Below are 25294 nucleotides of genomic sequence, written 5' to 3' on the forward strand. Positions count from 1 at the left end.
ACTATGTCATGTTACATTAGAAGTCTTACTATGTCATGTTACATTAGAAGTCTTACTATGTCGTGTTACATTAGAAGTCTTACTATGTCATGTTACATTAGAAGTCTTACTATGTCATGTTACATTAGAACTCTTACTATGTCGTGTTGCATTAGAAGTCTTACTATGTCATGTTACATTAGAAGTCTTACTATGTCATGTTACATTAGAAGTCTTACTATGTCGTGTTACATTAGAAGTCTTACTATGTCGTGTTACATTAGAAGTCTTACTATGTCATGTTACATTAGAAGTCTTACTATGTCGTGTTACATTAGAAGTCTTACTATGTCATGTTACATTAGAAGTCTTACTATGTCATGTTACATTAGAAGTCTTACTATGTCGTGTTACATTAGAAGTCTTACTATGTCATGTTACATTAGAAGTCTTACTATGTCATGTTACATTAGAACTCTTACTATGTCGTGTTGCATTAGAACTCTTACTATGTCATGTTACATTAGAACTCTTACTATGTCATGTTACATTAGAACTCTTACTATGTCATGTTACATTAGAAGTCTTACTATGTCGTGTTGCATTAGAACCTTACTATGTCGTGTTACATTAGAACTCTTACTATGTCATGTTACATTAGAAGTCTTACTATGTCGTGTTACATTAGAAGTCTTACTATGTCATGTTACATTAGAAGTCTTACTATGTCATGTTACATTAGAAGTCTTACTGACCCGAAGAGTTGTTTAATACGCCACATGATTGAAATAGGATCAATCACACAGAAATTTGCCTTTACAAAATAGTTATGATCATTTCACATTTGATGAATGATTTCAACGACGTGCTTGTTATCAGTCTGTTAGATCACCACTGCAATGTAAATGTTATACTATTGTGCATGTTGATTGAACAGAGAATGGTTATGTTCAACTGCTGATGCCATTTCAGCTGAGGAAAAAAGTGTATCGAATGTCCCACAAATAGTGTAACGGGCAGCTCTTTCCTTGCATGTACCTCAGAATACCATGTCACTACAAAACGACTCTTCCAGAGCCACAGATTGACGATTCAGAAAAATTAAAAACGTACAATTGTCCTATTGCTGATGAATTGAAGGGAAACTGTGAACCCAGTTGGTTCCCTGTAGAACAGAAAGGGCCATGGTGTAGCTGCATTATCCTAAATAAAAGTTAAAAATGGAAGCTATGAATTGTCTTGTAGATTTGTTCATTGGAGTAAAAAATAAATAAATAATAATTGCTGTGTGCATTGTTGGGTATGGATCTTTGACTACAGTATTGAAATCAACCAATTGCTATGGATGTAGCAACATATCTGAAAAAACTGCTCGTTTCATTTCAATGTATTTATTGCACAAACATCATTGATAAAATGTACTTAAAATGTTAACTTTTTAAGAATAAAAAAAAAAGTTAAAAAATAAATAAAATACATGCATAACATTCAGATTTCAAGCTCTCATTAAGTTCTCTTTCGGGAACCATCACAGGAAGTAAAATCATGAAACTGATTAGATAAACGCTGCCTCCGGCTCCACCATTTCCTTTGAAGGTGGAGAGGTGAGATACTTGGGCAGGATTCGTATCCTACAAAAAGAAATTGAACTGTATTTTAAGACGGTTAAATGCTCTACTAACAAAAAAGCTGTTAGAATTGTGGGTATATGCATGTCCCTTAAGGTCCTGTGTAATTGTAATGTGATATTGTAGCCCCGCCCCTAGCCCCTGCCCCCCAGCCCCGCCCCTAGCTCGATTGTCCATTGTTTGTAATCTATGTATGCTGGTGTTCCCTCATGTGCTTTATGTATTGATTTGTTGTTAATAAAAAAAAAAAAAAAAAAAAAAAAAAAAAAGAGATACTTGGGCAGGAAGGTGACAATGCATTGTGGGAAAGCTGCGACGCCGAGAACAGGAGGAACGCAGTAGTGACAGTAAAACGGTAGCAATACATTTCATGCATCTTACTCAAGCACCGTACAGTACAATCCCATTTCTGAGTTTAGGATTGGGCACAACATCGACACATGCCTCGCAAAGAGGCCAAACTGATAAGCATAATCATCTGTAAATTGTGACGAAAGGTACAATTATCTTTCACTCAAATGTATCGTTTCCAACATTACCACAACGCTGGGACGCTCACCAGGGAACAGACACCAGTCGGATGCATTTCGTTGTTGTCTAAATACAACCTCAAGCAACTGTTTTAAGTAGTGACAAAATATTGTAATTGAATTTAAAGAAAATGTTTTTCTTTGACATGAACACGTAACATTTAAAGTAACAAATATGAACACATCTTTTGATATTTGTAAATTTGCATATCGAAAAAAAAAGAAGTTTAATCAGGATATAGGTTCATGTATTAACTGTATGAACGTGCCATACATTTAACTATACGGCATGTACAGACCTACATATCCAGGATGTTTGCATGGTCTATATAAAGTAGTGAAAGGGCTGTGCTGAAAGTCTTTGGAACAAACATGGGTATTGGGATTCAGTAGTCTGTAAAATGTTCACACTAAAAGCACGTATGTCTCTGTCCACAAACTGAACTCTGTATGACAGGCAAAAACCATGCAAGGTCAAATCTAAAATAAAACTTTTTTTTAATAAGAAAAAATACGTTGATATGCATCATATCCTAGTTTCTTCATATACAGTTTAACGTTTGGGTTTGAGGGCCATTTTAACCCAAAGGTACATTTTCAGAAGAGGCACGACTTCCAACGTAATATAAATCCTCTTAGGTAGGTAAAACAAAACACACATCTCCCAGTAATCATTAATAGTATAAGTAATACACGGCTTGAGTGGAGAAGCAAAGACCAACTGGAAACAGGACATCTAGAATGAAGGACACGCACATAAGGGAACATACAGGACGCCATAAATAAACCAGTGTGTGTGTGTTGTGTAGGAAAGGGTGAAGACAGACATCTTCAGAAAGGCACAGAGCTTTAGAAAAAGCATTCATCTAGAACTCCCTGCTAAAGTACTGCCAATACACAGGTAAAATAAACATCTACCAAAAAAACATCTAGTTAATGAAATTGGCAAGAATTATAGGAAAATTAAATTATAGGCAAATATGGGATGTTATCCTGCATCATGTACAATATGAAAAAGGGCATTCTTACGGCGTGGTTGTAGACACGTGACTGAAATGACCGCATCTCATCACACATTTACAGTACTATCGTCAGTATGATACACACGGCTTCATTCACCAGATCATCCTGGACGAGGACACTACTGAGGACCTGATGCAATGAGCTTCTAAATGAATCATAGACCATTATGACCGTTACAGCATTTATTTTAACCTTTATTTTACTAGGCAAGTCAGTTAAGAACAAATTCTTATTTTCAATGACGGCCTAGTGGGTTAACTGCCTGTTCAGGGGCAGAACGATAGATTTGTACCGTGTCAGCTCGGGGATTCGAACTTGCAACCTTCCGGTTATTAGTCCAACGCTCTAACCACTAGGCTACGCTGCCGCCCCAGCATGTTAAGTGCAGTAAGGCAAGTCATCTGACTGATGTTGACTGCACAACAAAGTCACCCCGAAGGTGAATGACATTGATACTGCTCGTCATATTTAGTAACCATTATTCCAAGAGGTTGTTATAAAAATGTCATGTAAATAAATTAGAGGAGGTTTCGGTTGCCGAAAATGTTTTCCGGGTCCACATAGTCCTTAACGGACTTGAGCATCCCGACGCCCACGTTAGAGATGCTGTCCTTCATCCACTCCTTACGAAGTTTCCCAACTGGAGAGATAGAGAGAAGAAAAAAACACCAAGGAGGCGAAATCAGCCCGATTGCCCAGGTGGCTGCTGGGAGACAATCCATCTTGTTAGAGTGAGTGAATAAACAGAGGGTGATAAATGCCTTTATTCAGAGAGGAGAAATATTTTGCATGGCATGATTTATGGAGCCCAACAGCCTATCAAACTCATTAGGCTCTGTGTGTTCCCCGGCTGGCTCTGCCTTTCCCTCTCTCATGTTCACCAAGCCCATTCTCCTCCCACAGATGTCACTGTGGGTGTGTTGTTCTCCTCAGGCTGAATAAAACAACCCTAAAAGTCCAAGTGGGCTGCCCCCCCCCACCACACACACACACACCTCTCTTCTGGCCGTGGGCCAATGGAGGTGGAACAGCATGGGTCAGGCCTGGCCAGGGTGCCCAGCAAGGTACCAAGACCAGCGCTCTGCTTTACCAGCTGTCCAAACAGACACATTCCAGAGCCCCCAGTCCTGCCATGACCTATGCAGGGAGTCTGGAGCCTCTGGGAGAGGGACTCGGTTGTCACTGGTCCCTGAGAGGGACAGGTTGTCACTGGTCCCTGAGAGGGACAGGTTGTCACTGGTCCCTGAGAGGGACAGGTTGTCACTGGTCCCTGAGAGGGACACCGTCAACACCAAGAACCCAACACTGACCACAGGATGTCTGTAGGCCAGGAGTTTAGGACTTACAAATGCTGCATTGAAAATGTTCAATCCACTGTCAGTTATAGAATGGCAATAGACTCCTGCATCTCCCCAAATCGTGAATAAAAGGTCACAGCAACCTCATTCCTTTCGTCAGATAACACACAATTCATTTAGGAAGTAAATAACGAGCAAACACAATGTTGATGAAACAAGATTCAATCTGAAAGCAAAACATTGGATCCTTGAAGAGTAGGAAGCTAGCAGTGTGTTTGCTCAGTGTCTGGGTAAGGGTCAATCATAAGGTCACGCAGTTTTTAGAACAGCACACTATTCTATAAAACAGCCCCGAGAACAGAATGAACTTGAGCAGGAGCCATGAACACATACTTTGGTAGTACACAGAGCATACAGTGCCTTCAGAAACTATTTGTACCCCTTATTCCACATTTTGTTGTGTAACAGCTTGAATTCAAAATGGAGTCCAATCGTCCGTCCGCCCCCCACCCACCCACCCATCTACACATAATACCCTGTCAAGTTGGTTGTTGGTTGGTCATTACTAGACAGCCATTTTCACGTCTTGCCATAGATTTTCAAAGCGATTTAAGTCAAAACCAACTCTGCCAATCAGGAACATTCACTGTCGTCTTGGTAACCATCTCCAGTGTAGAGTTCACCATAGCTCTATTATTTTTCATCCAACAGCATAACACTTGTCAGTCCTTGCCAATGACAAGCATAGCAGTAACTTAATGCAGCCACCGCCATGCTTGAGAATATGAGTTTCCAGAGTGGCACAGTGGTCTATAAGGCACTGCATCGCAGTTGCTAGCTGTGCCACTAGAGATCCTGGTTCGAGTTCAGGCTCTGTCGCAGCCGGCCGCTACCGGGAGACCCATGGGGCGGCTCACAATTAGCCCAGCGTCGTCCGGGTTAGGGAGGGTTTGGCCGGCAGGGATGTCCTTGTCCCAACGTGCTCTAGCAACTCCTGTGGCGGGCCGGGTGCAGTGCACGCTGACACGGTTGCCAGGCGATGGCGCTTCCTTAGTTAAGAGGGCATTGTGTCAAGAAGCAGTGCGGCTTGGTTGGGTCGTGTGTCAGGAAGCATGGCTCTCGAGCCTCGCCTCTCCCGAGTCCGCATGGGAGTTGCAGTGATGAGACAAGAGTAACTACCAATTGGATATCACAAAATTGGGGAGAAAAAGGGGTAAAAGTAATTTTTTAAAAATGTTTAAAACCTTGACGAGTGGTACTCAGTGATGTGTTGTGTTTGTCCCAAACAAAAAATGAATTTCTTTGCCACATTTTTTGCAGTTTAACTTATTGCCTTATTGCAAACAGGAAGCACATTTTCGAATACTTTTATTCTGTACAGGATTATCTTTTTCACTCTGTTGCATCAATTAGGTTAGTATTGTGGAGTAATTACAATGTTGTTGATCCATCCTCAGAGTTTTTAAATGACTGTGATAGGAGAACTAACTGTTTTAAAGTCACAATTGGCTTCATGGTGAAATCCCTGAGCGGTTTCCTTCCTCCCCGGCACCTGAGGAAGATGGAAGGAAGGAAGGACACCTGTTACTTTGTAGTGACTGGGTGTATTGATAAACCATCCAAAAGTGTCATTAATAACTTCACAACGCTCAAAGAGATATTCAATGTCTGCTTTTTATTTTATTTTTTGCTATACCTTTGAGCATGGTGAAGTTATTAATTACACTTTGGATGGTGTATCAATACACCCAGTCACTACAAATATTCCGGCATCTACGTCAGGAAGGAAGCCTGTAAAGGTAGGAAACCGCTCAGGGACTTCACAATGACTCCAATGGTGACATTAAAACAGTTATTTTAATGGCTGTGATGAGAGAAAAGAGGAGGATAGATGAACAACATTGTAGTTACTCCACAATACTAACCTAAATGACAGAGTGAAACACTCCAAAACAGGCCCCGAATTAAAACTGCAAAGAAATGTGGCAAGGAAATCAACTTTATGTCCTGAATACAAAGCTTTATGTTTGGGGCAATTTTTATTTATTTTATTTTACCTTTATTTAACTAGGCAAGTCAGTTAAGAACAAATTCTTATTTTCAATGACAGCCTAGTGGGTTAACTGCCTGTTCAGGGCAGAACGACAGATTTGTACCTTGTCAGCTCGGGGGTTTGAACTTGCAACCTTCCAGTTACTAGTCCAACGCTCTAACCACTAGGCTACCCTGCCGCCCCAAATCCAACACAACACGGAGTTCCACTCATCATATTTCAAAGAATGGTGTTGGCTGCAGTTTATGGGTATGTATGCTTGTCATCGGCAAGGACTAGGGAGTTTTTCCAGGATAAAAATTAAACGGAATAGAGCTAAGCACAGGCAAAATCCTAGAGGAAAACCTGGTTCAGTCTGCTTTCCAACAGACACTGGGAGACAAATTCACCTTTCAGCAGGACAATAACCTAAAACACAAGGCCAAATCTACACTGGAGTTGCTCAACAAAAGGACACATTTAATGTTCCTGAGTGACCTAGTTAGAGTTTTGACTTAAATATCTATGGCAAGACTGGAAAATGGCTGTCTAGCAATGATCAACAACCAATTTGACAAGAGGTTGAACAATATAAAAAAGAATCATGTGTAAATATTGGTGTACAAAGCTCTTAGAGACTTACCCAGAAAGACTCACAGCTCTTAGAGACTTACCCAGAAAGACTCAGAGCTCTTAGAGACTTACCCAGAAAGACTCACAGCTCTTAGAGACTTACCCAGAAAGACTCACAGCTCTTAGAGACTTACCCAGAAAGACTCACAGCTCTTAGAGACTTACCCGGAAAGACTCACATGCTCTTAGAGACTTACCCAGAAAGACTCACAGCTCTTAGAGACTTACCCAGAAAGACTCACAGCTCTTAGAGACTTACCCAGAAAGACTCACAGCTCTTAGAGACTTACCCAGAAAGACTCACAGCTCTTAGAGACTTACCCAGAAAGACTCACAGCTCTTAGAGACTTACCCAGAAAGACTCACAGCTCTTAGAGACTTACCCAGAAAGACTCACAGCTCTTAGAGACTTACCCAGAAAGACTCACAGCTCTTAGAGACTTACCCAGAAAGACTCACAGCTCTTAGAGACTTACCCAGAAAGACTCCAGCTCTTAAAGACTTACCCAGAAAGACTCACAGCTCTTAGAGACTTACCCAGAAAGACTCACAGCTCTTAGAGACTTACCCAGAAAGACTCACAGCTCTTAGAGACTTACCCAGAAAGACTCACAGCTCTTAGAGACTTACCCAGAAAGACTCACAGCTGTAATCGCTGCCAAAGGTGATTCTAACGTGTATTGAATCAGGGGGTGGAATACTATCTCTGCACACCCTGACCTTGTGTAAACACAGGTTAGAATAATGTATATTTCCTGTGGTGGCCCCTCCCACCTTTCCTTCCCAGACTACATTGGTTTTCTTTGCTACACACCCCAGTGAGACGAGCTCCATTTGTCATGTGTTGATTGTGGGCAGACAAACCGCCTGTCTGCGCCCAGATAGCAGGCTGTTATTAATCACAATTACAGAGCGGGCCTCTGCACCCAGGAGCTGCATCAATATCCCTCCTCCGGCTGCACACCCTCCTACTCAGCCCTGGGTGGGTGGCTGGCTGGCTGGGTGGGTGGCTGGCTGGCTGGGTGGCTGGCTGGGTGGTGGCCCACTATTTGGAGGGCAGTAAATACTGGGTGATAACAGCAACATCATTTACCCTGGCCCACTGCCTTCTTATATTAGCAATCTGTTCATTTTTAACCTTCCCCACCTTCAGGAGAAATGGTGATTTCATATCGCAGCTGATTCACTGCGTGCTGTTTCTGGCAGGCGTGAAGAATAGCCTGAAGTGATGTATGAAAACAGACGAGGCGCCTGGCAATATAGATGAGGCAGCCATTAGGGTTTGCCCTGATAGTTGCTTCACACTCCCTCCCCTGCTCACGTTTCATTTGGCCCGTGTTAAGATGAACAAAGCGCCATTTCTCTGTACTGTGGGAAACTTTGGAGGTGGGAAGGAAGCGATGGAAGATCTCCAAGCCAAAACAGGAGGTTTAGAAAAAGACTGGCTCACTTCTATACAGCAGCACAGAGCCTGACAGACTGCCTTCACGAGACTTTAAACCACTGGCGTGCCATCTAAGGGGATCTTTAAACCACTGCCGTGCCATCTAAGGGGATCTTTAAACCACTGCCGTGCCATCTAAGGGGATCTTTAAACCACTGCCGTGCCATCTAAGGGGATCTTTAAACCACTGCCGTGCCATCTAAGGGGATCTTTAAACCACTGCCGTGCCATCTAAGGGGATCTTTAAACCACTGCCGTGCCATCTAAGGAGATCTTTAAACCACTGCTGTGCCATCTAAGGGGATCTTTAAACCACTGCTGTGCCATCTAAGGGGATCTTTAAACCACTGCTGTGCCATCTAAGGGGATCTTTATACCACTTCCGTGCCATCTAAGGGGATCTTTAAACCACTGCTGTGCCATCTAAGGGGATCTTTATACCACTTCCGTGCCATCTAAGGGGATCTTTAAACCACTGCTGTGCCATCTAAGGGGATCTTTATACCACTTCCGTGCCATCTAAGGGGATCTTAAAACCACTGCCGTGCCATCTAAGGGGATCTTTAAACCACTGCTGTGCCATCTAAGGGGATCTTTATACCACCTCCGTGCCATCTAAGGGGATCTTTAAACCACTGCTGTGCCATCTAAGGGGATCTTAAAACCACTGCCGTGCCATCTAAGGGGATCTTTAAACCACTGCCGTGCCATCTAAGGGGATCTTTAAACCACTGCCGTGCCATCTAAGGGGATCTTTAAACCACTGCTGTGCCATCTAAGGGGATCTTAAAACCACTGCTGTGCCATCTAAGGGGATCTTAAAACCACTGCCGTGCCATCTAAGGGGATCTTAAAACCACTGCTGTGCCATCTAAGGGGATCTTTAAACCACTTCCGTGCCGTCCATCTGCGTAAGTGAATAGGCAAGTCAATTTTATGAATTTGTAGGTTTTGATATGAAGAAATTTGGAAAAAGATGAAATGGCTAGACGTAGGGGCGTGGCTAGACGTAGGGGCGTGGCTAGACGTAGGAATGTTCACTTGACTACCTCCATGGTGGTGCGAGAGGCTTCCTCCATTGGCTAGGATCTCCTCTCTGGCAGCATGCTGGGAAAGGACAATATCAATAAATACATCAATTAACACATTATGTAACTATGACGATCACCTTAAAACCATGGTTGTGTATGTTCCCTCCTCAGAGGTAACGTTTCAGGTTAGATATAATGCATGTCTCTGAGCGGTTAGGCAGTACAGGCGTGGAGTGCTCCGTAGATTTACCTCCACTTGTTCGTATGTATGGACTGGATCCGCCAGTCCTCTGTAGTTGAAGGCAAAGTAGAAGTATATACATGCGCCAGAGTCATAGGTCTGAGTCACTCTGCAAGACAGGAGAAAAGGGTTTTAACGTCATGATATACGCAACAGAAAATATAGGCTTGTTCACCATTTGTTGTTAACGCTTTTCCATCACTCGTCCCTCTGTAATTTATCTCTACGAGTTTAAAAGAGGGAAATGTCGAAATTGTTGAACCAAAATCTATTTTGTAACAATTAATGCATTTTTAAAAAATCATTTGAATCAGAGGGCAAGCAGACTGAGCTGAGAGGGGGCTTTCCTCTGAACCCACCCCTCATGGTTTCTGAGAAGCGGAGGAGAGGTGCATTGGATCTGCCACCTTGAATAACGCCCCATTATCAGGACATTGAAACGGCCATCAGTACACTCCGATTGATCCTCTGAGCTACATTTACAATGGTTAAGAACACAACATGCTTCAACACTGGCTGTCCATGATTGACTTAAAGATGGTTCCTTTCACATGAATATGCAACAGGAAGCTATAATAAATTACTGTGACAATTTTTTTGCACCGTTCAAAAGATGAAAACAAATTAAGGGCTATTTGTTTCTTTTTCCAAGAAGTACAGGACTAATGTGACATAATTCATGTTTGATTTCTTTTCATTAGCAAATCGATGGATATCATCCTTCTTAGTAGTCATGTGTATTATTTACTATAGCTCTCTCTAACCAGGGTCAAAATGTCTGCATTGAACATGAAACTAGACCCTTATAATACAACACTGTGCCTCAGGGATGGAAACAGTGTACAAGTGATTTCCTGTTTCTTTTCTGTGTCCCTTTGTTGTAGGGAGAGCCGTTGTTCCAGTGACCTGGCCTATCACTCAGCGGGTATGCTGGCTTCTAGAGGTTAAACGGACAAATCTATCTTGTTGACAAGACTGCAGACGGAAATGAATGGCTGAAGCATAATCAGGTTGTAATTTGTCCCCAGTGAGCAAGAAGCAATGTTGTGTGTTGCCAGGTCACACAGGAAGGTCCCAGGATTCCTCTCCTGTCTGGTCACACACTACAGGCCCACTGATAGCAGAGAACACATCTTAGATGAGAGTCATGGGATCAACCACAATGGTCCAATGCAGATTTTTTTTTTTCAAACTACCTACAGTCCCTCGCACGCACGACCTACAGTCCCCCCCCACCACACGACCCTACAGTCCCCCCCCACCACACGACCTACAGTCCCCCCCCCCCACACACACGACCTACAGTCCCCCCACACGACCTACAGTCCCCCCCCCACACACACGACCTACAGTTCACTCATCCCCCCACGCACGACCTGCCACAGTCCCCAGGTGCACGACCTACAGTCCCCCGCATTCTCTCCTGACCTACAAAGGTCCCCCAAGACAACACGAAACTGAAGACGTGATGAAACAGTCGTTGACTCATCTAGCTGGACACAGACATTACATAGAGATTATGCAGAGACGCTGTTTAAGATGACCTCCACAATGCCAGCAAGTGTGTTTTAGCAAGGAACAGAGACAGGTGCTAAATGTACCTGCACGAGGTCAACGGTTGAAACTGATGGACTCCTCTTTCTTTACACTCTCTGATAATTCTCTCCTTGACATTCTGGCAAAGGTCCAATACCCTGAAGACAAGACAACACAGGAAACATATCATGAAGACGTGATGAAAGCCATGTCTGCTTCACACATGACACCCTATTCCCTGGAGACAGAGTCCTATTGGCCCTAGTCAAAAGTAGGGCACTATAAATAGGGAATAGGCTAGGTAGACTGCATTAACACCATGATTTAACACAGTATAACAGGAGACGCTGAGCTGTCTGAGTTTGAGAAAAGGTGATCTCTGGCCATGAACAGTGGAGTACATTGACAGACAAGTGGAGACCGACCAGCAGTGCTAGGTAGACTGCATTATGGAGACCGCAGCAGTGCTAGGTAGACTGCATTATGGAGACCCAGCAGTGCTAGGTAGACTGCATTATGGAGACCGCAGCAGTGCTAGGAGACTGCATTATGGGAGACCGCAGCAGTGCTAGGTAGACTGCATTATGGAGACCGCAGCAGTGCTAGGTAGACTGCATTATGGGAGACGCAGTGCTAGGCAGTGCTAGGCAGGAGACTGCATTATGGAGACCGCAGCAGTGCTAGGTAGACTGCATTATGGAGACCGCAGCAGTGCTAGGTAGACTGCATTATGGAGACCGCAGCAGTGCTAGGTAGACTGCATTATGGAGACGCAGCAGTGCTAGGAGACTGCATTATGGAGACCGCAGCAGTGCTAGGTAGACTGCATTATGGAGACCGCAGCAGTGCTAGGGAGACTGCATTATGGAGACCGCAGCAGTGCTAGGGAGACTGCATGATGGAGACCATTATGGCAGCAGTGCTAGGTAGACTGCATTAGGTAGGAGACTGCAGCAGTGCTAGGTAGACTGCAGCAGTGCTAGGTAGACTGCAGCAGTGCTAGGTAGACTGCAGCAGTGCTAGGTAGACTGCAGCAGTGCTAGGTAGACTGCAGCAGTGCTAGGTAGACTGCAGCAGTGCTAGGTAGACTGCAGCAGTGCTAGGTAGACTACAGCAGTGCTAGGTAGACTGCAGCAGTGCTAGGTAGACTGCAGCAGTGCTAGGTAGACTGCATTATGGGAGACCGCAGCAGTGCTAGGTAGACTGCATTATGGAGACCGCAGCAGTGCTAGGTAGACTGCATGATGGAGACCGCAGCAGTGCTAGGTAGACTGCATTATGGAGACCGCAGCAGTGCTAGGTAGACTGCAGCAGTGCTAGGTAGACTGCATTATGGAGACCGCAGCAGTGCTAGGTAGACTGCAGCAGTGCTAGGTAGACTGCAGCAGTGCTAGGTAGACTGCATGATGGAGACCGCAGCAGTGCTAGGTAGACTGCATGATGGAGACCGCAGCAGTGCTAGGTAGACTGCATTATGGAGACCGCAGCAGTGCTAGGTAGACTGCAGCAGTGCTAGGTAGACTGCATTATGGGGAGACCGCAGCAGTGCTAGGTAGACTGCATTATGGAGACCGCAGCAGTGCTAGGTAGACTGCATTATGGAGACCGCAGCAGTGCTAGGTAGACTGCATTATGGAGACCGCAGCAGTGCTAGGTAGACTGCATTATGGAGACCGCAGCAGTGCTAGGTAGACTGCATTATGGAGACCGCAGCAGTGCTAGGTAGACTGCAGCAGTGCTAGGTAGACTGCATCATGGAGACCGCAGCAGTGCTAGGTAGACCGCAGCAGTGCTAGGTAGACCGCAGCAGTGCTAGGTAGACCGCAGCAGTGCTAGGTAGACCGCAGCAGTGCTAGGTAGACCGCAGCAGTGCTAGGTAGACCGCAGCAGTGCTAGGTAGACCGCAGCAGTGCTAGGTAGACTGCATGATGGAGACTGCAGCAGTGCTAGGTAGACTGCATTATGGAGACTGCAGCAGTGCTAGGTAGATCGCAGCAGTGCTAGGTAGATCGCAGCAGTGCTAGGTAGACTGCAGCAGTGCTAGGTAGACTGCATTATGGAGACTGCAGCAGTGCTAGGTAGCTGTGAGAGACTGGCTCACTCTCCTCTAGGCATGTGCAGCAGAGTGTGGAGAGATTGAGGAGGAGGTGTAATGCTGGTCTGCACGCCTGATGCCTGGCTCCCCCCTCGGGCAGTCTACACAGTGGAACACTGAGCATGCCTGTGTTGGTGTCTGAGTGTGGAAGAGAGGGGGGGTGGGGGCGTCCTCATGTGTGGGAAGAGCTGTGGTTTTCTAACGAGAAGGGTTTTACACCGAATTAACAGGCTGACTCAATCATGTTGGAGATTCCTGTTCCTACTGGCTGTGTCACTCCATCCCTCTCTCCTCCAGCAGTGTCAGGCAGTCTTCCTTCCCACACACACAACCAGTTAATGGAGGGCGAAAGCAGGTGTGTGTGTGAGAGAGTGATGTAGAAGTGTCACACCATCAGAGATACTTGTTCATTTACAAAAAAAGGTTAAACTTTACCTGTCCCAAGGCACCGATGTCTCAAAGGATTCTGCGACCACACAGTAGTCCATCCCCAAGTCCTGTTGATAAAAGACAACAACAAATAAACAAGTATTTCTGTACTATTTGGATTATTATTATTTTTTTTTTTTAAAGGGGACAATATGTGAAAAAAATAAAAGTAACTAAATAGTGATTCACAATTTATTTTCAATGTTTTTTTTTTTAAACTGCGATTTTCACTGAGGCAATTACTTGTGCCATGATAGCGAGGATGACAACATGACATCCCTGACTAAAACGGAGAGGTCAGATATCTCAGAGGTCACATTCTGCAGCCTTTGTTTAGTTAACCTTTTATTTTAACTAGGCAAGTCAATTAAGAACAAATTCTTATTTACAATGATGGCCTAACCCGGCTAAACCCTAATCCGGACGACGCTGGGACAATTGTGCGTCGCCCTATGGGACAATCACGGCCGGATGTGATACAGTATGTGTTCCTTCTATCTCTGGACACTGGGAGGAGAGGAGAGAACATGTGGGAACAGAGGGGGAGGAGGAGAACACGTGGGAACAGAGGAGGAGGAGAACACGTGGGAACAGAGGAGGAGGAGAACACGTGGGAACAGAGGAGGGGAGAACACGTGGGAACAGAGGGGGGGGAACAGAGGGGGAGGAGAACACGTGGGAACAGAGGGGGAGGGGGAGGAGAACACGTGGGAACAGAGGGGGAGGAGAACACGTGGGAACAGAGGAGGAGGAGAACACGTGGGAACAGAGGGGGAGGAGAACACGTGGGAACAGAGGGGGAGGAGAACACGAGGGAACAGAGGAGGAGAGGAGGAGAACACGTGGGAACAGAGGGGGAGGAGAACACGTGGGAACAGAGGAGGAGAGGAGGAGAACACGTGGGAACAGAGGAGGAGAACACGGGGAACAGAGGAGGAACACGGGGAGAGGAGGAGAACACGTGGGAACAGACAGGGGGGAGGAGGAGGAGAAGGAACAGAGGGGAGAAGGAACACGTGGGGAGAAGGAACACGTGGGGAGAAGGAACACGTGGGGAGAAGGAACACGTGGGGGAGAAGGAACAGAGGGGAGAAGGAACAGAGGGGAGAAGGAACAGAGGGGAGAAGGAACACGTGGGGAGAAGGGGAGAAGGAACACGTGGGGAGAAGGAACACGTGGGGAGAAGGAACAGAGGGGGAGAACACGTGGGGAGAAGGAACAGAGGGGAGAAGGAACAGAGGGGAGAACACGTGGGGAGAAGGAACAGAGGGGAGAAGGAACAGAGGGGGAGAAGGAACACGAACACGGGGGGGAGAAGGAACACGTGGGGAGAAGGAACAGAGGGGAGAAGGAACAGAGGGGAGAACACGTGGGGGAGAAGGAACAGAGGGGAGAACACGTGGGGAGAAGGAACAGAGGGGGAGAAGGAGGAGAAGAGAGGGGAGAACACGTGGGGAGAAGGAACAGAGGGGGAGAAGGAGGGGAACAGAGGGGGAGAAGGAGGAGAAGAGAGATTGATTTACATAAGCATGTCACTACACTCGCAATAACATCTGCTAACCATGTGTATGTGTCCAATACAATTTGATTTGAGACGAGGGGAAAGAACAGAGGGGGAGATATGACCCACCCGGAGGTAAGCGATGACAAAGGTCAGTATGTAGCCTCTCTGCCCATTGTCCTCTCCAGCTGCCAGGCCCCTGGAAACAGATAACAGGGTTCATATTTAAAACAGATTCCTCTCTGGCCCGGTCAACTCCCTCGGACCACAGATGCCGGTGGTGCCCGTCACTTCCCCAATGCACAGGTCAATGATTGGATCTCCGTACATGCCTACAAGTCACCCACACATCCATCACCCACCACAGGTAATCAAATGTTAATCCAATACTAAAATCAGGAAGTGCTCATTAGGAAATCACTGTATTGATTTAGCTGTTCTTTTCCCCTAGTTTCTTAAAAACAAACAGAAATATCCCTTTCAAGACCCAGCCCATCTATCACAGGCGCTCGACAGGCGATGGTTGACTTGAAATAAATGGAGAAAATAAATAAAATGCACCGCCTGGTAGTTGAGGCCTTATCAATTATTAAACTCATGAATTGTTTAGGGATATTGCCTGAAGGGCACTAAGCCTGTGACCTGAGGAACGGACTGGAAGCTGTGCACTGGACCAGGAACTTACAAAATCCATAGGCTCACCAACAATAGAATGGAATTTGTCATTAGGTGGCGTTTTAATGAAAGGTTTGTTTATGATGACTAGGTCCCCAATCCCCCCTTCCCTGATACGTGGAAATATTGGACTGTAAATTGTGCCTTCCTGTATTATAGTGATGTTAATAATGTTTATTCTACTGAGACATGTACTTTATGTTCTGATATTTGATTATTTATTATTGTTGTTGTTGTTGCTGCATTGTCGAGGAGGAACCTGAAGGAAGTATTTCATTGGACGGTGTACCACACGCGTATCCCGTTGGACGGTGTACCACACGCGTATCCCGTTGGACGGTGTACCCCACGCGTATCCCGTTGGACGGTGTACCACACGCGTATCCCGTTGGACGGTGTACCACACGCGCGTATCCCGTTGGACGGTGTACCCCACGCGCGTATCCCGTTGGACGGTGTACCCCACGCGTATCCCGTTGGACGGTGTACCCCACGCGCATCCCGTTGGACGGTGTACCCCACGCGCATCCCGTTGGGTACACCACGCGCATCCCGCTGGACGGTGTACCCCACGTGTATCCCCCCACGCGTACCCCACATCCCGTTGGACGGTGTACACCACGCGTATCCCGTTGGACGCGCATCCCGTTGGACGGTGTACCCCACGCGCATCCCGTTGGACGGTGTATCCACCACGCCGTGTACCCCACGCGCATCCCGTTGGACGGTGTACCCCACGCGCATCCCGTTGGACGGTGTACCCCACGCGCATCCCGTTGGGACGGTGTACCCCACGCGCATCCCGTTGGACGGTGTACCCCCCCACGTACACCCACGTGTATCCCGCATACCCACCGCATCCCGTTGGACGGGTACACCACGGTGTACACCACGCTGTATCCCACGCGCATCCCGTTGGGACGGTGTACCCCACGCGCATCCCGTTGGACGGTGTACCCCACGCGCATCCCGTTGGACGGTGTATCCCCACGCGCATCCCGTTGGACGGTGTACCCCACGCGCATCCCGTTGGACGGTGTACCCCACGCGCATCCCGTTGGACGGTGTACCCCACGCGCATCCCGTTGGACGGTGTACCCCACGCGCATCCCGTTGGACGGTGTACCCACGCCCCACGCGCATCCCGTTGGACGGTGTACCCCACGTACCCCACGCATCCCGTTGGGACGGTGTACCCCACGTTGGGCCACCGCGCATCCCGTTGGACGGTGTACCCCACGCGCATCCCGTTGGACGTGTACCCCACGCGTGGACGGTCCACGTTCCCGGGACGGTGTACCCCACGCGTATCCCGTTGGTACCCCACGCGGTACCCACGCGTATCCCGTTGGACGGTGTACCACACGCGTATCCCGTTGGACGGTGTACCCACGCGTATCCCGCTGGACGGTACCCCACGCGTTGGGCGTACCCCACGCGTATCCCGTTGGACGTGTACCCCACGGTGTACCCCACGCGTATCCCGTTGGGACGGTGTACCCCACGCGTATCCCGTTGGACGTGTACCCCACGCGTATCCCGTTGGGACGTGTACCCCACGCGTATCCCGTTGGACGTGTACCCCACGCGTATCCCGTTGGACGGTGTACCCCACGCGTATCCCCGTTACCCCACGGTATCCCGTACCGTGTACCCACGTGTATCCCGTTGGACCGTACCCCACGCGGTGTATCCTGGACGGTGTACCCCACGTGTATCCCGTTGGACGGTGTACCCCACGTGTATCCCGTTGGACGGTGTACTGGACCGTGTACCACACGTGTATCCCGTTGGACGGTACCCCACGTATCCCGTTGACCACGTGTATCCCGTTGGACGGTGTACACCACGTGTATCCCGTTGGACGGTGTACCACCACGTGTATCCCGTTGGACTGGGTGTACACACACGTACCCCCACGTGTATCCCGTTGACGGTGTACACCACGTGTATCCCGTATGGTACCCCACGGTCCCGTACACCACGTATCCCGTTGGACGGTGTACACCACGTGTATCCCGTTGGACGGTGTACACCACGTGTATCCCGTTGGACGGTGTACACCACGTGTATCCCGTTGGACGGTGTACACCACGTGTATCCCGTTGGACGGTGTACACCACGTGTATCCCGTTGGACGGTGTACACCACGTGTATCCTGTACATACGACTAATAAAACTTGAAACTAGGATGGTGTGTCTAGGGAAGGAGGGAGTGAGTTGCTACAGTATGATCTGATTCTTCTGTAATGGTGTGGAACTGTGTGGCTCCAGGCGGGTTGGGGCCCAGCCCAGCGCAGAAGACCTCAGGCACCTCAGACAGGGGCTTCGCAGTACAGCTTCACTACCAAGTCCCTACTCACGGACTCCTTTGGGACAACACACACACACACACACACACACACACACACACACACACACACACACACACACACACGTGTATATCGATTCGTTTTGCCTTTCAGTAGTCTACAGGGTTGTTACGAAGGGCAAAAGAGTTTCCTAAATTCCACGCGTGCAAGAGCATTGAACATGTCAGGAAAGTCAAAGAGGAACGCAGGTTTGTTGCTGTTGTAGCTTAAGTAGAAGACATGTTGAATGGAGAATCCCTCTCCAGCTGATAGATCACCTATTTCCACCAACTTACCCAAATGTTGCTGCGATGTCATAAACTTGTTTTTCATGCTGCAGGACCCTCTCGCGGTCCCCTTCAAACAGAAGGGTGGCAACCACCAACTGGTGGGGGTCGAAACCTTTCAACTGGGGTAAACAGGGAAATAACCATTTCTTTAACACTTTCCCCCAAAAAATAGAAATTACATAAAGAGAAAAAGGAGGAGTTATGATTCATGCCAAAGCATTAAGAACGCGTTACCTTGGTGATGTAGAATTTCTTTAACCCTTCAACAAAATGTGTGAAAATGGACGACACTTGAGGTTTCAGGGCATGACCTGTGGAAACAGAAAAAGAGAGAGAGAGGGTCAAGTCCCTCAACTCAAAGCCAAGTGGACCTCTGTCTTTTGGACAATACAGTTGAAAGAAACCACTGATGTCGGTTATTCACACATTTGGTCTCATCTTAGCCCACCCATCTCCTCCCCGTTTCCTCCAGGACTCCCAACAGGGCAGCAGTCATATTTATTTGAATTTGGGATAAAAAAAAAAAAATTTAAACGGAGGAAAATGAATGGTAACGTGAATAACTTGACAAGTAACCAGTAGGCCGGCTGCAACAGGGACAATACATCAGCAGCTTTCCAATGGGGGGGCTTGACATGGCTACATCAGTCGTCCTCAGCCACCGCACCGCTTGGTTTGTTTCTGATCGGACACAAGAAAACAGACATGGACAAGCAAAAATGAGGGTCTGGAGCTGATGGGATGGTTATCAATCACAGCAGGGTAGAGTCCCGAGTCTCAACCCTTCACAGCAGGGTAGAGTCCCGAGTCTCAACCCTTCACAGCAGGATAGAGTCCCGAGTCTCAACCTTCACAGCAGGATAGAGTCCCGAGTCTCAACCCGTCACAGCAGGGTAGAGTCCCGAGTCTCAACCCGTCACAGCAGGGTAGAGTCCCGAGTCTCAACCCTTCACAGCAGGGTAGAGTCCTGAGTCTCAACCCTTCACAGCAGGGTAGAGTCCTGAGTCTCAACCCTTCACAGCAGGGTAGAGTCCTGAGTCTCAACCCTTCACAGCAGGGTAGAGTCCTGAGTCTCAACCCTTCACAGCAGGGTAGAGTCCTGAGTCTCAACACGTCACAGCAGGGTAGAGTCCTGAGTCTCAACACTTCATTCCTTCCCCTCTGTTTCAGTCTCTTCATCACTTCGTTTCCTCATTGTTTCCATTCTAAATCTGATTGTGGATCTTTAGGTGTCCTGCAGCCATCACTCTTTAATGAAATACTCAGTGACCAGAAAGAGAGGGTGATTATACATATAGGGGGGTCAATTTTTCCCGCTCTCTTTAATGCACATTTAATTGCCATTCTCATCTGACTAGCGTATTGAGATACGTGGCCCTGTATTTTATACAACTTGTCCCATTCTGAAATACAGCAGACCCCTTCACCTCAGCAGACCCCTTCACCTCAGCAGACCCCTTCACCTCAGCAGACCGGGTGATTCAAAAAGGGAAGACAAGGCACTAATAAGCCCAAGAAGGTGTCCTATCATAGAGCCCTGACTGAGGTTAAGATATTAGTGAGAAACCTGAATAGCTTCCTCTTGCCTGCTTAAAGCTAAGAAGTGGGAATATAGGGAGCGTAATGAGATCCCAGGGGACTGAAGAACTTTAAAAAGATGTCTGGCACCAACGCCCGATTCCTTCCACCAGACCTCAAGAAACTATTTTTGTAGAACTTCAATATAACAACTGCTTAAATTGTTCCCCCAGTCATTTTTCTACCGGGCTTCTATCCACAAGTCGTGCAGCTAGCTACTCCACTGGTGAAATAACAATCAATTGAACTCAATGCAATGCAGCAGAGGGCGGAGTAACGCAGCAGAGGGCGGAGTAACGCAGCAGAGGGCGGAGTAACGCAACAGAGGGCGGAAGAAAAAAGCATTGTGAAGAAACGCTGCCAATGCAGTGGTCTTTTCTCAAATGGATTCCAGTTTTAAAGAACGGCAGAGTAAAGGAATCAGAAATGAAAATAAGGTCAGTCCCAAGCACAGGTTAGTAGGGAGAGCCAGAGAGCAGTCAGAGTATGGCTTCACTTCTGAGCTCCCATGTGATACAGAGATACTTTCTGAAGGCCCTGTGTATTCACACCCCTGGACTTTTTCCACATTTTGTTGTGTTACAGCCTGAATTTAAAATTGAGATTTGTCATCACTGGCCTCCACACAATACCCCATAATGTCAAAGTGGAATTAAGTTTTCCCAAAAGGTTTACAAATTAACAAAAAATTAAAAGCTGAAATATCTTAAGTCAATAAGTATTCAACCCCTTGGTTATGGGAAGTCTTTTTATATATTATTTATTTAAAGAGGCAAGTCAGTTAAGAACAAATTCTTATTTACAACGACGGCCTACCACGGTCAAACCCTCCCCTAACCCGGACGATGCTGGGCCTAAGGGACTCACGGCCGGTTGCGATACCCGGGATCGAACCAGGGTATGTAGTGACGCCTCCAGCACTGAGATACAGTGCCTTAAACCACAGCGCCACTCGGGAGCCTCGAAAGTCTAAATAAATTCAGGAGTAACAATGTGCTTAACAAGTCACTTAAGTTGCTTAAACTCACTGTGTGCAATAAGTGATTTTTGAATAACTCCCATCTCTGTACCTCACACATACAATTATCTGAAAGGTCCCTCAGTCGAACAGTGACTTTCTAACACAGATTCAACCACAAAGACCAGGGAGGTTGTCCAAGGCCTTGCAAAGAAGGTAACCTATTGGTAGATGGTTAAAATGTATTTTAAAAAAGTAAACATTGAATTTCCCTTTGAGCATGGTGAAGTTATTAATTACACTTTGACTGATGTATCAATCCACCCAGTCACTACAAAGATACAGTTGTCCTTCCTAATTAAGTTGCCGGAGAAGAAGGAAACCAAGAAGGCACTAAAGTAAAACTTCAAAATATGTGGCAAAGAAATCAACTTTCTGTCCTGAATACAAAGCGTTATGTTTGGGGCAAATCCAACACGTCACTGAGTATCACTTCATATTTCCAAGAATGGTGTTGGCTGCAGTTTATGGGTATGCTTGTCATCAGCAACGACTAGAGAGTTTTTCAGGATAAAAATAAAATGGAATAGAGCTAAGCACAGGCAAAATCCTAGAGGAAAACTTGGTTCAATCTGCTTTCCAACAGACACTGGGAGACAAATTCACCTTTCAGCAGGACAATAACCTAAAACACAAGGCCAAATCTACACTGGAGTTGCTTAACAAGAGGACATTGAATGTTCCTGGGTGGCCTAGTTACAGTTGACTTAAATCCACTTGAATATCTATGGCAAAACTGGAAAATGGCTGTCTAGCAATAACCAACAACCAATTTTACAAGAGGTTGAACAATTCAAAAACATATATATAATGTACAAATATTGTCCAATCAATGTGTGCAAAGCTCTTAGAGACTTACCCAGAAAGACGCACAGCTGTAATCACTGCCAAAGGTGATTCTAACATGTATTGACTCAGGGGTGTGAATATATATGTAAATGAGATATTTCTGCATTTCATTTGCAAACATTTTTAAAAACATGTTTAAACTTTGTCATTACGGGGTATTGCGTGTAGATGGGTGAGAAAAAACAACAACAATTGAATCACTTTTGAATTCAGGCTGTAACACAACAAAATGTGGAATAAGGAGTGTGAATACTTTCTGAAGGCATTGTATCAAACGGTTCCTTTACAGAGATCGAATGGTTCAGAACGATGTTGACTTACCGAAATGAAACTGTTTGTTATCCATGAGCCGGATGGGAGCCGGTGTACACCTCTGGGACCATGAGCCGGATGGGAGCCGGTGTACACCTCTGGGACCATGAGCCGGATGGGAGCCGGTGTACACCTCTGGGACCATGAGCCGGATGGGAGCCGGTGTACACCTCTGGGAGAGAGAAAAAACAACAACTCATTCAGGAGCATGTGTTAAACATTGTAAACATTTCCCCATCCCACACACCGTTGGCGTGCAGTTTTGATCTGCATTACCTTTCTAAATAACAGTTGGAAAAAACTTTGAAATAACAGTTGATACACAACCTCGAGGCACGAGTAGATATTCCTGGTAGTGTGTGGATACGTCCATGACAAGCCAGTGCTCGAAATGGTGAATTCCTTCATTGTGTGTTAAACTAAACCACAGGATTCACCAAGGATCGGAGCTGCATAAACCATACGCATGCAGTCATCGATGACGGCGGCATCAGCACTACCCAATCAGAGCGGGACACGCTTCATTATCATCCCTTCCCAGAATTAGGGCTCTGCCAATCACAACCCAACCACTTTTGTTTGAACACTACAATATATCATTGATCTGCATAGTTTAGCTACTTTACATACTGTCATATAACCAAAAGATTAAAGATCACAACTACAAGTCACTTTTTCATGTGATTGGATAGATGTGAACTAAATGTTGTCAGTATACAGGAGGTCTTCAAGAGGAAAGACCAGACTGTACAAACACAAGATGGAAATGTAATTGACCTGCTTGGCAACCTCTCGTAAGCAGGCCACGCCTGCCTCAAAGTTAGGGAAGACCACCGAGCCATACTTCTGGTACTCTGGGATTGGTCGGATCTTCATCGTTACCTCGGTAACCACACCAAGGGTTCCTAGGGGGAAAACACAGGGGCGCACGTGTCACAGAAACAAAAAGTTCTCATAGAAGAATGGTTTTTAAAACGATAGCCTGACATTGGTTGCGTTTTATTGTGTTACTTAAAATGATGCTTTAACATTCCTAGCAGCCTTTGGGCTGGTGATGACCAGTGGTGTAGAGAAGAGCATCTAAACCGCAGTTTTTTATTTATTTTGCATGACATTTACACACATTTTGCGGAAAAAATGCATTGAAAGTAGAGAGAGCATTACTTAGCTCACTGAGAAAGGCGATCAGCGCTTACCCACCCGTTGTTTTAACCACTACCCCACTGGCATTGGGTGACCCGTTGTTTTTAACCACTACCTCACTGGCAGTGACCTGTTGTTTTTAACCACTACCTCACTGGCAGTGACCTGTTGTTTTTAACCACTACCTCACTGGCAGTGACCTGTTGTTTTAACCACTACCTCACTGGCAGTGACCCGTCGTTTTTAACCACTACCTCACTGGCAGTGACCCGTCGTTTTTAACCACTACCTCACTGGCAGTGACCCGTCGTTTTTAACCACTACCTCACTGGCAGTGACCCGTTGTTTTTAACCACTACCTCACTGGCAGTGACCCGTCGTTTTTAACCACTACCTCACTGGCAGTGACCCGTCGTTTTTAACCACTACCTCACTGGCAGTGACCTGTTGTTTTTAACCACTACCTCACTGGCAGTGACCTGTTGTTTTTAACCACTACCTCACTGGCAGTGACCCGTCGTTTTAACCACTACCTCACTGGCAGTGACCCGTCGTTTTTAACCACTACCTCACTGGCAGTGACCTGTTGTTTTTAACCACAGTATATGTTAATTTTCTCCTGTTATCTGGTTTCATGCTGCTCACAGGAGTCCAGTGAGATTCATCGACTGGGGGTTGGAGGAAATAAAAAAACAGGTGCATATCAAGGGAAGTCCCGGGACACCAAGTCCTCATCACGTCACCCAGCATGACCCCTGACCCCACAGTATCCACTGTGTCTGCCGCTTTATGGGTTATGTTCCACCTTGGTTTAGTGACAGGTGGAATCCTCCCTACCAAGAGGAAGCTCTCCATGTCCAAAATGGCACCCTATTCCCTACTATGTAGTGCACTACCTAGCAAAATTATTTCCATTAAAAAAAACAGATGTTTTCCTAAAGACTTAAATGAGTGTTTATGAACGTTGAGACTGAGAAAATATCCACAATAATTACATATCGTCAGGTCAAGTGGAGCCATACGCTGTCTTGGACTATTTTTGCTCTGAATTCACACAGTAATGATGTGACTCAATCATGATCACATTCCCTGGGCCTCCTCTCAGGGGGCCTGTCACACCCACACTGTGGTGGAGGTAGAACTGAGAGAGAGACAGACAGACATATTTACTTCAAACTATTTTTGTCGCTGATTTGAAGGTCATTTAAAAAATATAAAAAAGAAGATGATTGGTCTAAATTAAATACATTATTAGTTAGGCTTTCATTAGCAGATGTGCTTTAAGTAAACATTGTAATGAGTCCAGATGGAGAGCTCTGCCCAGCTCCCAGTGTATAGTCAGTAAACAGCTTGCAGTGCTTTGTTAGGCGTATGTATCCACAGCTGTTGAGCACTGCAGTGCCCAGGAGTCCCTGCACTTCCTCAACCTGGCATATGGCAGTATTGTCACTGGGCTCTCACTAGGACAGGGTGGGACAGAAGGGGTGGGGACAAGGACAGACATTCTTTTATTTTTTTTAACCTTTATTTAACTAGGCAAGTCAGTTAAGAACAAATTCTTATTTTCAATGACGGACTAGGAACAGTGGGTTAACTGCCTGTTCAGGGGCAGAACGACAGATTTGTACCTTGTCAGCTCGGGGGTTTGAACTTGCAACCTTCCGGTTATTAGTCCAAC

The 25294-nt window shown here is 46.3% G+C and overlaps 1 protein-coding gene across 7 annotated transcripts in view; it reads right to left on the reverse strand.

Annotated features, from left to right (window-relative positions):
- Positions 1–1354: 1354 nt before the first annotated feature.
- Positions 1355–25294, reverse strand: part of LOC115117467 (alkyldihydroxyacetonephosphate synthase, peroxisomal-like) — a 39764-nt gene continuing 15824 nt past the window's right edge. For 2 of the 7 annotated variants that reach the window (XM_065019474.1, XM_065019469.1), the window contains 10 exons: positions 23251–23378; positions 22483–22645; positions 18951–19027; positions 18723–18835; positions 15530–15599; positions 13906–13967; positions 11441–11533; positions 9849–9948; positions 9617–9674; positions 1835–3800 (listed from right to left, as the gene is read on the reverse strand). In XM_065019474.1, coding sequence (XP_064875546.1) covers positions 3679–3800; positions 9617–9674; positions 9849–9948; positions 11441–11533; positions 13906–13967; positions 15530–15599; positions 18723–18835; positions 18951–19027; positions 22483–22645; positions 23251–23378 — 986 coding nt within the window. In that variant the 3' untranslated portion in view covers positions 1835–3678. Of the gene's footprint in view, positions 1611–1834; positions 3801–9616; positions 9675–9848; positions 9949–11440; positions 11534–13905; positions 13968–15529; positions 15600–18722; positions 18836–18950; positions 19028–19280; positions 19398–22482; positions 22646–23250; positions 23379–25294 lie in introns of those variants that run through there. The other 5 variants (XM_065019461.1, XM_065019457.1, XM_065019459.1 and 2 more) reach the window with 5 other exon arrangements.

This window comes from Oncorhynchus nerka, linkage group LG1 (assembly GCF_034236695.1).
Source record: "Oncorhynchus nerka isolate Pitt River linkage group LG1, Oner_Uvic_2.0, whole genome shotgun sequence".
NCBI lineage: Eukaryota > Metazoa > Chordata > Actinopteri > Salmoniformes > Salmonidae > Oncorhynchus > Oncorhynchus nerka.